This window comes from Berghia stephanieae, chromosome 2 (assembly GCF_034508935.2).
Source record: "Berghia stephanieae isolate SIO BIC M18660-M18661 chromosome 2, UCSD_Bste_1.3, whole genome shotgun sequence".
NCBI classification, from domain to species: domain Eukaryota; kingdom Metazoa; phylum Mollusca; class Gastropoda; order Nudibranchia; family Aeolidiidae; genus Berghia; species Berghia stephanieae.
This window is the reverse complement of record NC_088361.1, coordinates 56,585,925-56,601,017: the sequence shown is the minus strand read 5'-3', so window position 1 is coordinate 56,601,017 and position 15,093 is coordinate 56,585,925. Positions and strand designations below refer to the sequence as shown.

The following is a 15,093-nucleotide window of genomic DNA, read 5'->3' as shown; positions in this document are numbered from 1 at the left end:
GACTGTTGTTGGAAAATAAATACAATGGGATTGAAAATAAATACAAAAATGATAAATAAGATATGTCAGTATAAGTATAAATCATTAGTGACAGCAGCAGGAAGTCATCTGTGATTTCCTTTTATAATTTAAAGTCAGTTTGAAAGTTCGTTGAGTCAAACAGATATCATAAAATATGTACCGACGACACTAACACTCTCAAAAACAATCAATTTCGACATTGTAAAAAGTTATCAGTTTGGCGTTTTTACGCAAATCGTTGCATTCGAAATAATGTATTCACTTAATTACTTTACGGATTTCAGATCTACACTAAGTTTTCAACAGTTCTCAAATATTTATGACATCAAGTATTATTATTGCCCATTTGATGCTTTCACTGTTATGGTTTCGGGTGGATAATACTTAGGTTTAACTTCTTTGGTAATAAATTAATTAATAATAGTAATAATCTAAAAAATCGAAATTTAAAACCAGAAAATAGAAGTTGCATTGAAGGTAAAATAAGGTTTTAGAAAGACCTTAGTAAAAGTTATGAGCAGTCAGCTGGCTCCGTAGTGCAGTGGATAAGCTGTCAGACTCTAACCTTGAAAGTACTGGGTTCAATCCCATTGTGGACATTTAAAAAAAAGTTTACTTTATTGAGAAAGACATCATTTTTGTTGTTATAGTTGCTGGCCATATATTTAAAACCTTAGATTAATCTATTATTATTATTATTATTATTATTATTATTATTATTATTATTACTATTATTATTAGATTATTATAATAATATTATCATTATTATTATTAATTAAAAAAAAAACAACATCGGTACCATTCAATGTGTTATCGACGTGCATTAATATGTAAACGTCGATTGTTATCATTTTATAATATTTTATCATTATCATCAGTGTATTCGTTTACCGCGTCTTTGTCATTTTATTGGGTTTTTTTCCTTCTTCTTCTTTGTTGTTGTTGCTGTTGTTGTTGTTGTTGTTATTTTTTAAAAACTTCCTGTCCCATCATTGTTTATGTCTATTTACCTTATCTACGCGATTGACAGTACACATCTCTCGTTCGTCCTTAGTGTCTTATTCGTCGTGTTTTGTTGATAAAGGGGAAATCCGAAACGTCCACAGTTTGTCTTCCAGTATTAAATTGAGGTTTACAATTCAACACTTATCGTTATTTTTTCCTTCGAGCTTCAAGCAGCAACATTTTCATTAATCAACCAGAACCGCCAACGGGGGTGCATAAAAAAACAGTGCATTTTTGTACACCTCCAGTGGACGTGCATAATTAACGCCACCAAACATGATTACCAGAGTACTGTAATACCGTAAGGTAAGTTCTCGATCCCAGGATCGTCTTTCAGCTCTGCTCACGTCTGCTACTTCAGGTTTATTTTCGCAGTTGATTTTCTTACCACAAACTGTTTTCACACACGGACAACTGTATGTTGTTGTGTCACGGGTCAGAGGCTATAGTGGCTTACACTTCATGTTGGACCACACAGAAAAATCAACAGAGGATGTACCAATTTACACAGACAACGTTGTTTACCAATCTGCCTTCATTAAATGATGGTGGGTACAATATCGAATGAAAATAGTTCTTTCCCCGCGAAATTGCGGGCTTTTTACTAGTTTGTAAAAAAAAACCGCCAAAAAAACTAGATAAACTAGGAACAATAAAAAAACAGAAATGAAAAGAGGAATTAAATTCGAAATGAAGTTTTGACAGAGACTCCATTCCAATTTGATTGGTCAACCTCTGTAAACGGACTGGTTCGCCTGGTTTTGCGTCCACAGTCATATTTGGCAATTCGTGAGAGTGCACTTAAGATAATAGCATGGTCACTGATCACGAGTTCAAACAACTGAACAGAATTGATCTTAACATTCAAGAAGGTACTTAACTCACATTGTATTACCGTACTCATGAAATCACTAACTAGTCGATGTTAAGGTTGTTTTCAACGAGAAAAAAAAATCAACAACACTTGAAGTAGTCAAGGTTGGTTTTATATATTAAGTGTTTTGTTGGCCTCTAGTCCTTTGTAAAGCATTTTGAGCAGATTTCGTGGTTTGCTCTGTATTTAAGCTCACATTTTAAGGAGAAAGGTGGAAGATGGAATGATGATGATGCTATTTAAACATGCCTTCACGACAAATCACCCTTGGGCTAACCAATCACTGGACACATCAGTTGAAATTTGATGTATTGAGGTTTTTTATCAGGGAACAATAATTGTTTTCAATACTAATCGATAAAGGAGGGAAAGACAATTTAGTTTAGAAAAGCAAATGAAGCACTGTTTTCTATCACAATAAACGTCGTCCACAAAGCATCCGAAATACGTTTAAGTTTGTGGTTTGTCAACTTCTAAAAATCTAACATTTGAGAGAAACCTTTTCAGTCTACCTTAGCAAAGAGGTTTCAGACATTTTTATTTAAATGACAGAGCGCTACAATAGACAAATGATAACATTATGAATGTGTGATTCTGTCAATACTCTCCTTTACAAAGTCTAGTTTTGGGTTCATACAAAGCAATTGGGGAAGCACATGACTGTTAACCAAATAAATTGTCCATGTTTTGGAGGTCCTAAACCATTTAACCGGCGGAAATGCAGGTGTTTTAAAATTTGGTCAAAAAAACTTGTTTTTTAAGTATCGATTGATTTAAATGATCCTCATCTTGGAAAAAACTCTCAAATGGGGGACCTCGCGAGGTCACAGATTTGAGAGAAGATTATTTATATCGATTAGTATTTGAAGGAGGAATTTTCTGACCAATTTTTTAAATACGTGTCCTTCCAAACTATATCAACTGATTAATGTTAATTGATTAATAATCCCTTCACCCTGTCTAGAAATTGTGGATTGACTAAGTGGGTATCTTATGTCTGACTGGAAATACAACGCAAGTCTTTATGTTGTCTCCAAAGGGTAGCAAATGTTAGTGTCACACTGGTATTGCAGAAAGAAGTATCCCCTTTAGGACAAACTTGCGTCATATCCATTGAACAACAATCTATTGCTTTTACCATTTCACGTTAGAGTAGGAGAGATGAACTCCATTCAAAGAACATATTTTTATTGCTGAAAACAGGAATTGATAACGAGAGAATCTCAAATGATTCTTATGAGTGGAAAATAGAAACCGTTTCATTGTTATCGGTGTCCTGATATATTATTTCTCTCCGATTTCTCATCATCTTTATAAGCACAATATTTTTTTTTGGTATCAGAAATAATCTGCATTAATCTAGCATAGATTTACGGGCTAGAACCCACGACAAAACCTTGATTAGGTCCAGGTATTCAAGCCAGATAATCAATAATTCAACGGTATGCCCAATCAAAGGCATTTTGCACACATACCGTTTGTGTCATTTTGGATGTTTGGATATATCCCCAATGTAAAGCAATATTGTCTTCGCTTTATCGGGAAAAATATGTATTAGGACTACAATGTACATATATTGCCATATTTAAAAATTGTACAATATCTTATCATAGAGAGATTAAAAAGAGGTTATACCTTGAAGCATATTTTGTGTGCTCTAAAAATATTATATTTTTTATTATTATTATCCAAACTTTCTTGCTTGCACCCCAGTTTAAGGTAATGTTTAATCATTAATTCAAATACTTCTTTAAATTGGGGGACGAGACATGGTGCCTGTAAGGCTCTATTCCTTTTTTGTCATAAGAGAACGCTGCTAGCCTTGAGGAACAATTTTACTACAATGCACGCAAGAGAATGTGAGTATAAAGGCTTTTTAAAGAACTCATCTTTGTGCTGCGCACAACGGGACCTTCTTTGTCCAAATCATCAGAAATAATTGCTCTCTATTTTAAGGGGTTTCCCTATGTTTTACCGAATTAAACTAGTATAGCATGCTCTCTTTCATATATCTAATTTTGTCTCCATTGCTGTTATCCACACTTCCTCTCAGAAAGTTCATTTCCGCCAGTTGTAAACTGCTTTTGTTCCTATTACCCAGAGTCCAATATTAAAAACATTCCTGTCTAAATATTAACATACACGACTAATAAATGTTTTGTTAGTCCTTTCAACCAATTAACTGCCGTACTCTGGAAAAGCTGGTAATAAAATTTTGGCCAGAAAACTCGTCCTTTAAATATCCATCGATTTAAATGACCCTTATCTTTGAAATAACTCTCAAATCTGCGACTTCCCAGGTTTGGGAGTTTTGCCAAGATGATGTTCATATAAATAGACGGACATTTGAATGACAAATCTTTTGGCCGAATGAAAAAATACGAGTTTTTTCCAGAGTACGACAGCTAACTAGTTAAAATTGGCATGGGTTATTGGACGTCCGGAAACGATACTGTGGGACAATGTAAACTAACTACTTCAGTCTGAATGTCATTGATTGGGGTTTACCCGATAATCAACTTACATGTAATGATTCAATTCTATGCCTGTTTTATAGTTACCAAGATGATTTTTATTCTGCGCTCAGGGAAGACATGATGGATTTATTATTGTGTTTGGAATATACTGTTTGATTAGTGATGGAATTAATGAATAAAAGTTAGCGTGAGTAAATGGTTTCTGCTTTATTTCAGTATAAGGAGGGATGATTAATTCAAGAATGTATATTACCGATGCTATGCGTTTAAGTAAGATACTCACCAGTTCTGTTCACCAGATCAATCGAACAAACACACATAACTGCGTCACCTTAAACATTTGCAGTTTGATTTAGATAATTTACTGAGAACTATTGGCCCAACTGGCAGTGTAGAACAATAAAAGAGAACAACAATTTAAAATCGTTTTCAAACAACCCTATGGCAGTACAACAACACTTATTATGCTTTTTATTTAAAGAATGAAATATGATGCCCAATAAAAGTAAAAGTGATTAAGCAATGTATAAGCTAGAAAGTTGATGGATCAACAAGTGAAGTTATTATGAACAAAACGGTTGATTATATTGACGAAGGGGTAGTATCACCATTTTGATTTTTTTTCATTAGTCTATATAGACTCGACTATAATCAGTTGTCAGTCCGCAATCCAGTCAGCTTTGATCATATGATCAAATATCTGTAAATCCAGTGCAGTTTATCTGTTTTCTCAAGCTATCAATGCAGTCACCTTTACCTGGACGTTTATAACACTCGCGAGGTCATTATAAAGAAAACATCCTATAATATGTTCAAATCTAACTCACTACATCTATAAACCCCATGAAAGTGTGTCGCAATTGGTTATCACGACCCACTTGATTGTCTTAAAATAACAATTCTTCAATTTGGAAAAAAAATCTAAAACAAAATTTACAGGTGATTTGACAATTGTATCTGCAAGGAGAATGATGGACATTATTACATTTGTATCTGCAAGGAGAATGACGGATATTATTATTTTCTATTTTTATCTTTTGCCGACATTCATGCTTGTGTTTGGGGACTCCACATTCTCAAGAGTATCTACCAATGGGAATGAACAGAAGTTGATAATTCATCCTAATGTCAGTTATCTATTCCAATGTGCGTTCCTGTGTGATGACAGTCGGAATTTAGATTGCTCGGGATTTCAATATGATGCCGAATTTAAAAATTGTACTTTGTATCAAGGAACAATCACAATTGATGCTGATAGTGCAAATTTCATTTACAGCAAAGGTATGTCAATAATGTTTTATTTTATGAATACTCGCAGCCATTTTCGTTGCATTTCTGCATTGGTCTTAATCACCTACTAATACTACTACTACTACTACTACTACTACTACTACTACTACTACTACTACTACTACTACTACTGCTACTACTACTACTACTACTACTATTACTGCTGCTACTACTACTACTACTACTACTACTACTACTACTACTACTACTACTACTACTACTACTATTACTGCTGCTACTACTGCTACTACTACTACTACTACTACTACTACTACTACTACTACTACTACTACTACGACTACTATTACTGCTGCTGCTACTACTACTTCTACTACTACTACTACTACTACTACTACTACTACTACTACTACTACTACTACTACTACTACTACTATTACTGCTGCTACTACTGCTACTACTACTACTACTACTACTACTACTACTACTACTACTACTACTACTACTACCATTACTACTACTACTACTACTACTACTACTACTACTACTACTACTACTACTACTACTACTACTACTACTACTACTACTATTACGACTACTACTACCACTGAATTTGGATTCTTTTCAACTGAGAAAAAAAGTAGAATACAGAATTGATGTTTTGTAAAAAGTAAAGATGTCTTGTGAGATTCTTGAATTGTGAGTGAGTCCTGTCATAAGAGCTTAATGTTTTTGATTAAACTTTGGTTTGTTTATTTTCGTGGTTAATTGTGCGGCTGCCAAAAAAACCCCAACTAAACCTATCATCAATGAAAATTGCTGGGTATTATGCAGTTTATTCTATCTTGATCGACACCCAGTTGAGAAAACATATAATTGACGAAATATGGTGCGTAAAAGATGGAAATATGAGAACTATTTATGCGATTTTTTATCAACATCGACCGATGCGCAGATGGAGTGCTTAGTAAATTCATGCGCGATAATATCGGAAACGACCGGAAACAAGTGGAAACGAGCGGAAACGACGAAATGACGACGGTTATGACAAGTTGGCATCAGTAGTGGGGAGTGAACCAAGGACTCCGAGAAGTGTACACCAGTGGGGAGTGAATCTGGAACTATGGGAGGAACATATCAGAGGGAAATGATCCTGGGAACATGGGAGATGGATACTAGTGGGAAACGAGCGAAAATGACCAGAAACGTCCGGAAAGAAGATTGTGTATTGATGCTATGTGCTGAGGTAAAATGCTCACAACATCCGCCAGCCGGACATCGCGCACCAACACACAAAACGGGATGTTTACGAAACCCGTCAAAACCCGACAAACCGACAAAGTTATGGGTAGTGGGCAGCAGTGGGGAATGAACCATGGACTCATGGAAGTATACACCAGCGGGGAGTGAACCTGGGACTATGGGAAGGGGATATCAGATCAAAATGAACCTGGGACTATGGGAGACTGGTACCAGTGGGAATTGAAGCCGGATAAGGGAGGTGAGCACCAGAGCAAAATGATCTTACAACTATAGGAGGTGTGAACAAATATGGGATGAAGTACTCGAGAGGAGAGTGAAGCTGGGAATATGGGAGGTAGACACCGGTAGACAATTCTCAGAAGGGAACTTCATTTTTCCTAAAGCTGCGGAAACCGTCCAAAGTAATGGGAAGTGGGCAGTAGTGGGGATTGAACCAGGGACTCAGGGAAATGGACACCAGTGAGGAGGGAACATGGGGCTATGGCAGGAGGATATCAGAGGGAAATTTACCTGAGACAATGGGAGATGGATACCAGTGGGAAACGAGCGGAAAGAAGATTCATTCTGTGGAGAGTGAACCCGAGATTATCTGAGGTTGAAACCATAGAGGATTGAACCTGGGACTATGGGAGGTGGACATTTTGTGTGGAACGAGACCAGGACACAGAGATGTGGATACCAGGGGAGAATAAACATAGGACTACATGGGAGGTGGATACCAGTGGGGACCGAAGCTAGGAATATGGAAGGTGGGCACTATTGGGGATGAATGGGATTATGGGAAATAGATACCAGAGGAGAATAAATATGGGACTACGGGAGATTTTGGAGAAAAAAAAGTAACCTTCTAGGTTCACTCGCCTCTGGTGTCTAATTCCCATATTCCCTGCTTAACTCTCTACTAAAATGTACTCTACTTTATTTCGTAGTCCCAGGTTCTTTTCCCGTTTGTTCCCACCTCCTATAGTCTCAGGTTCATTAACCTTTGGTGCTTACCTCCCATGGTACTGACTTCAATTCCCACTGGTAAGCATCTCCCAGAGTCACAGGTTCATTTCCCTTTGATTTCTTGCTTCCGTAGTTCCAGGTTCACTCCCCACTGGTGTCCACTTACATTTGTCTCTGGATCACTCCCCGTTGCTGCCAGCGGCGTAGCCTGGTCAATTAGGAGCATGGGCTGGATTTGAGATGGGTTGTCGCATAGGATCATTTAGTTATAGATATGAAAGACACACACACACACACACACTGAGAGAGAGAGAGAGAGAGAGAGAGAGAGAGAGAGAGAGAGAGAGAGTATTTGATGCACTCAATTATTTTACCTAAAATTTGTATGTTCTTTGTAACTTGTTCATAATGCCTGACTAAGGATAAGCGATCGCCACTGTCAATCTGTGCACCTATGTGAACAGTACAAAGGGTTTTCAATCTAGTGGTGATATTTAAATGTAAGTTAGACTTATGATGGTTCAATACTCTCTGTGTTAAATTTTTCAAACAGGTAAATCCACTTCTTGTCCAAGACAATTCTGTATTGCTGTTATCGCCAAACAAAATACAATTAAAACAAAATAAACTCTTCTTTTCTATTCTCACCGTAAGCCAAGGAAAACGACATTACCAATCTTTATCAAATTAAATGACCGATTCTGTTTCCCGTCTTTAATAGTGAGTACAAAATCGTTTGGGGCCGAGACTTTTAATTAAAAGTTTATTTTCTCTATTCAGAGAACGGGTATTGATAATCAACATATAATCAACGTGATTCATCACAAATAATAGCAATTAATTAAAATTTAAAAAACAAACACTGCACACATCAGATTAACACACTCAGGTTTAAAAGGGACAATGGGGAATTCAATTTCACATGCCTGACACGCCTCGAAGAGGGATGGGTAACAGGTACAACACGTTTCCATTAATGGAACAATTAGGTCATTGTTTGTGGCTGCGAGTAAGAAAGCCACAATGACTCAGTTCAACGTCAAGATGCCTCTTGATGCCCACAGTCATAGCACACGGCAAGCGTGAAATGCATCGCCTGTTGTACCATGGGAATATGGCTGGAGCCTTCTCAACCTTTAAAGCCACACGCTGTACTGATTGGTCAGTGGCACGAGTACGACTCGAGCTGTAGTAAATTCAAAGCGGTGTGATTGGTTCAAGTTTTGAGGCTCTGTAAGGGTTTTTTAACACCAGGTCAACAATGAATTTTATTGTTTGTGAAACAGAAAATTAAAGGTGGTACTTTTTATTGTTAAATTCTTACAAATTAGACAGTGACGATCTGTGGCTTAGCCTTAATAGCCTTAAAGGCCTTACGCCACTGGTTGCTGCCCACTTTTCGTAAATTTAAACGGTTCGGTAGGTTTCGAAATAAAATATTCTGTGTTCACTCCCCACTGGTGTCCACATAACATACTCTCGGTTTCACTCTCCATTGGTATCTACCTCTCGTAGTCCCAGATTCATTTTCCATTGGTGCCATCCTCCTATAGTCTCAGGTTCATTCTCCTCTGATGCCCACCTCCCATAGCCAACTTCCCATAACTTTGGTCGGTTTCCTCTGGTTTTGACGGGTTTCGTAGAAATCCTTTTTTTGTGTGCTGGTGCGTGAAAACCGACTGGCGGACGTTTTGGGCATTTTCCCTCAGCGCATAGCATCAATACACAATCTTATTTCCGGTCGTTTCTGGTCATTTCCGCTCGTTTCTCACTGGCATCCATCTCCCATTTTCTCAGGTTCATTTCCCTCCGATATCCTCCTCCCATAGTCCCAGGTTCACTCCCCACTGGTGTACATTTCTCGGAGTCCCTGGTTCACTCCACACTGCTGCCAACTTTCCATAACCGTCGTCGTTTCCGGCTCGATTCCGGTATTACGTAGCACCACGAGATACGTTTAATTGAGTAACTGCCACTTTGACCTAAATACTGGTACCAAGCATGTATAGACTGTCAGCTAAAATGGGTTTGAGTTATAGAAAATACGATCGACATATTTTCATTATTTCTGTAGATACACTTGCGTTTTAAGCATTTAGTGATTTTTTAAATGTCTGTAAAAAAGATATCCTAGATGATTTTACTGTATCTCGGGTTTTACTTTGAGAATGTTTTTTTCAACCTGACACATAATTTTTATTTTATAAAACATAAAAGGCTAATAATGTGTCTTCCTTTTTCCATATTTATAGAATATGACTGGACTTCAAATGGATTTGAAACAATTGAGATTGGTGGCGTTACATATTCCTTTATGGGGAATTCAACTCTCATGAACTACGCCGACGCCAAGAGCCATTGCGAGAGTTTAAATGCTCATCTAATACATTTTGACGACCTCAATAAATACGATGCTTTACAAACCATAGCCACTGGTAAGCTGACATGTGAATTGTACTGATTTATTGGTCTTTATCAATAATAATAATAATAATAATAATAATAATAATAATAATAATAATAATAATAATAATAATAATAATAATGATGATAATAATAATAATAATAATAATAATAATAATAATAATAATAATAATAATAATAATAATAATAATAATAATAACGATAATATAATAATAATAGTAATAGTAATAATAATAATAATAATAATAATAATAATAATAATAATAATAATAATAATAATAATAATAATAATAATAATAATAATAATAATAATAATAATGATAATAATATCTACTGAGCGTCAATCTCCACCCTCCGTGTTCAATCGCGCTTGACAAGACTTGGGTAACATGAGAGATTTAAGAAAACGAAATGTCACAACTGTAGATGATCTGTTAAGCCATGCTGATAACAATAAAATATTATGAAGAAAATGATTTTGAATTATTAAAGACAAAATAATCTAAAATATTCTGTCTTCAGTCTAGACTTAAAGCACCCAATAGTTTCTGGTGAAGACTGAGAGAGAATTCCAGATTTATGGTGTCATAAAGTAAAATGCATGTTCCGAGAATTTTGTTTTAGACATTTTTCTTTCTTGAGTGGTGTGTTGTCATGAACTGTCTTTCTTTTAAACGTTCAAATGTGTAAAAAATGAGATTGGCTCAGTTCCTTTGACACGATGGATCTGCAAAGAGAGTAATGAGGGCATTCTGTGGTGTACCCTTCCCTTTGAAATTCCAACTTTAATGCCATATTGTCTACCACACCGATTTGCCATAATCATGTTTTTTACTTTAGTTTGATTAATGACGTTCAAGGCCCTTCGTGGCTTCCCACAATGAGTTTGATGTTGAAGTTTTGTTTCAATCCGGTCCCCTCCTTCCACGAACATTACGCATCGCCAATCGGCGCTATAATCTAAATATGTGTCACCATAAACACGCCATTCTGGTATGGATTTCAATGGGTGAACATCCTTCTGCAATCAGAAATATTCAATAACAACACGCTGCTTGAATCGAATATATTTTGTTGTAGTCATTTTCAGGTTTTGATTTGACTGAGGTTGTTAACTACGTAATAGGACAAAAGCGATTCCGTCACGCATAGACGTCATTTAACGAACTACCTTGGACATTTTGAAACATCAAGACCAATTGGTTAGGAAGTAAATTTTAAAGTTCGAAGTGAAATTATAAGGAAAATTGAAAAACTTTCCACCCTACCCTCGTATAATCCCAAAGGATATTCGGAAAAAAAAATTATATCTCTAATTTGTAATATTTTGATTTATCTAGTTTTACATTTTCTCTGCTACCAGTTTCTATAATATGTAAAATATGTTAATAATAATAATGTTAAACTGTGACAATCGATCCCTTTTTTGATCCAAAACTCAATAATTTGTAAAGAAGTGCTTTGATTACAATCTCCTCCGAATTGGGAACGAAGTTTAAGGGGTCCTGTACCACAGGTGGGAATGTATCTATAGACAGAAATGGATATTGCAAGAACTCCTAACAGGGAACTTGTATAGTATGAAATAAAATTTAGTTATATATGGCTTGTTGAAGCGCATTAATCTTGGAGAAACCGTGGAAACGCACTATATAAATTCTCATATCGATGGTCGGTGGATCAAACCCCTGAAGTCCCGATTTTCACGATCGGAGAATCAAAACTCTGAAGTCTAGATTCGAACTTTGTTTTATTTTATTTTGGGCGGATCAGAGTTTAGATCCGCCGATCGTGAAATCGGGACTTCAGAAATTTGATCCGCTAACCACCAATATATCCTATTTAAAAGTAACTTTAAGATATCTTTCTTATGGACCATTCTCTCCTACGTTCCTATTAAGTTAGGCACAAAACAATCGATTTTCATCATTGTTATCTCTGAAAAGAAAGGGAAATGATCCCGATCGCAAACCTTTTAATGCTGCCTTTGGCGTTCATATATTTGCAGGTCTGATAATTGTAGAAAAATGCTGTACAGACTTTCAGATCACCAATGAACTGTTGTTATTGTTCAAGTTTTCAACATGAATGAAAGTGACCAGTGCATGGATACTATTATCAGTGCAGCATTAACGAATAAATGCAGACATTGGTGTAGTGTTTGGACACTATAAGGCCCATAGAAAAATGTCAATACGGTGCTATTTCACAGGAAGGCCTCACATCTGTCTCTTCTGTTCATCCACAGTCATGTATTTTTTAATTTTTTATTTTTTTTTATCCCAATTTTTTATTGGAGTAAATGTTTTCCCCATAGTCTAGTCGATTTCTTTTTTGTATATCAAAACAAATGAGTTTCTTCAATGGGAACAAAGTAATCGAAGTGGCCGATCATCTTAAAATAGGATTTTTCTCATTGCCGGCATATATTTCATTTATCATTCTTTTAATTTATATCCCCCAGATTATGATGGATGGGTTGGTGCAAATGACATTCAAAACGAAGGTGTTTGGATAACCGAGAAAGATGGGACATTACTGAATACATCTCTGTGGCTTTGGGACTCCGTCGAGCCTAACAACTCTGGCGGAAATGAGGATTGTGCAACAATTCGATATTCAAAAAAACGTCTAAACGACGTCTATTGTAATTTAGTCAAACACTTTTTTTGCGAAAAGGCGGTAAACTGAACTTGCTATCAGGTATCAATTTCTAACTCTGTACACAGTTTTCACGGAAGGTTGGTTGGAGTTTGTTTGGTTCTTTATTCCTCCAAAGGGTATATGCCATAAGTTCGAAAGTTGAGTAAGTTCTACACTTTTAATTGGTTGTTTAAAAATCACCAAAATTTATGTTTTCAGACATAAAAGCAGTAAAAATAATCTTACCAGCTGTTAAATTTGCTTTTGGTTTCTCCTACTTCCAATAAAAAAAAATCGATGGAGATTTTTATCTTGTCATGCGTAAACTCATCGTTCACGAAATCAGCTTCCCTTCTAATTAACACCTCCAAAGAAAATAATTAACCGTTCAAGTTGTACAAAACAATGTTGCTAGACTAGTTTTGAAAAAAGACCCTCAAAAAAAACCCCAAATCAATGGAAATCAAAGATTCTAGTTTGAAATTCATTCATTCTATTTTTTTTTCACATTCCAATTTTAATAGAGTTGAAACAGATTGAGGAAAATTCTATGGGATTCGTGGCAAAGAAAATAAAACAGAATTAAGGTCAGTCTTTAGGATATATTCTTATTTTTACTATGGTATTTGCTATGGCTTGCCTGTTATGGATATAATTTAGAAAACGAAATCAATGAAAATCGTCACCTGTGAATAATAGTTAAATCACGTTCGATCAGAATAATCATAATTATTGTCGGCATTATGATCGTGTAGTGGTTTAGCAGATTATACGTTTCACTTTAAACGCATCACGTATCACGTATCTGTTTCATGAATATTTTCATAAATTAAATGTAAAAAATAATGACATGATATTTTCATATGAGTCATGGAAATGTTTACATTGTGACATCCAATCAAAAATCTCATAGCGGCACTATTTTTACATATTTTGAGATATATACGTGGTATCCGATGCGTGGTGTGAGATACGTGAAATCTGGTTAACTTCTCTATTGAGCAGACTCTTGATTACCAGCCGATTTCCCGTGAGGTCGGATTCGTATTGAGCACATATTATTTGATCGGTATAAAACCCTGTTTGGATATACATCTTTATTTCCTCAAATGCGTTGTCAGGACTTACCTTCTTAGTGATCTAAATCTTATATAAGAATTGCTGGAGCATCCATGCTCTTTAAACCAGTTGTTGTTTGTGGGGTCGTGATCTTGTTCATGAATGAATTTTATGCACAGGTGGTTTTCCATGAATTTTAAAACCTCTTCCAGTTGAGTCTTGAGGTCTGAGGTAACAAGATATGATCATGATTAAAATTTTATTCAGAAACCTAATACTTTACATACAATTTCATCTTCATTTTTTCTCAACATTATTCTATATAAAGACAAACATCATATTTATTTGTTCAAGATTTTAGATTCGCTTGAATTTCTTGTGAGAAAAAAAAATTCATGGAATTTATTTTAGTCAAAAAGCTTCACGGTGAATAATCTCAAAATGACAAATATTTACAAGTGTTTTGCATTCATATTATGTTACTGTACTGCCAATGTTGGAAAACAGAATATCATTATTGTTTAAATATGCCTGATGATTATTATGGGTTAGATAACAATGTGAAATTGAATGTAAGCTTCAATTTAATATACGAAAACAGATAAAATGGACGAGGAAGTGTTGACGAAGGTGAGAGAAGGAAGAATATTAATATTTACCATCAGAGAGAAGCAGTTGCGGATGCTGGGACATTTGTGGAGAAGAGATGGAATAGAAAAGTTTGTAATATCTGGGATGATCGAAGGAAAGAGAGTTAGAGGAATACAGAGAAGGACATATTTAAATATCCTAAGAATGACCAAAAGTGATTTTAAAAGACACGCAGACTTCATGCGGACCGCAGAGGATCGTCATACAAGGAGACAACTGACCGGCAGCGTGCTCAAGAGCACAAGCCACGATGGATGATGATGTATTTTATAATTATAATATATTTTGATATCATATCAATGTGGTCTTTAACATGTCAGTTCAATATGCGTATGATTTATGATGTGTTAATGTAAAACGCCAGCGAGCAATTTTGATTGGAACTAGGTGTTATATATATATCCATCGTATTATTATTATTATTATTATTATTATTATTATTATTATTATTATTATTATTATTATTATTATTATTATTAT

General features: G+C 35.5%; 1 protein-coding gene across 1 annotated transcript; it reads left to right on the top strand.

Annotated features, from left to right (window-relative positions):
- The first annotated feature begins 8,942 nt into the window (after positions 1 to 8,942).
- Positions 8,943 to 13,344, top strand: LOC144963969 (hepatic lectin-like). Its single transcript, XM_078897912.1, has 3 exons — positions 8,943 to 9,027; positions 10,089 to 10,271; positions 12,725 to 13,344. The coding sequence occupies exons 1-3, from the start codon at positions 8,943 to 8,945 to the stop codon at positions 12,949 to 12,951; spliced, it is 495 nt and encodes a 164-aa protein (XP_078754038.1). The 3' UTR covers positions 12,952 to 13,344.
- The last annotated feature ends 1,749 nt before the right edge of the window (positions 13,345 to 15,093 follow it).

Bases quoted from the DNA above. Each gene is read 5' to 3' on its own strand.
- LOC144963969 (XM_078897912.1), top strand. From the start codon at position 8,943: ATGGGAATATGGCTGGAGCCTTCTCAACCTTTAAAGCCACACGCTGTA. The intron at 9,028-10,088 runs GTAAATTCAAAG...CCATATTTATAG, and splicing joins CGAGTACGACTCGAGCTGTA to AATATGACTGGACTTCAAAT. The intron at 10,272-12,724 runs GTAAGCTGACAT...TATATCCCCCAG, and splicing joins TTTACAAACCATAGCCACTG to ATTATGATGGATGGGTTGGT.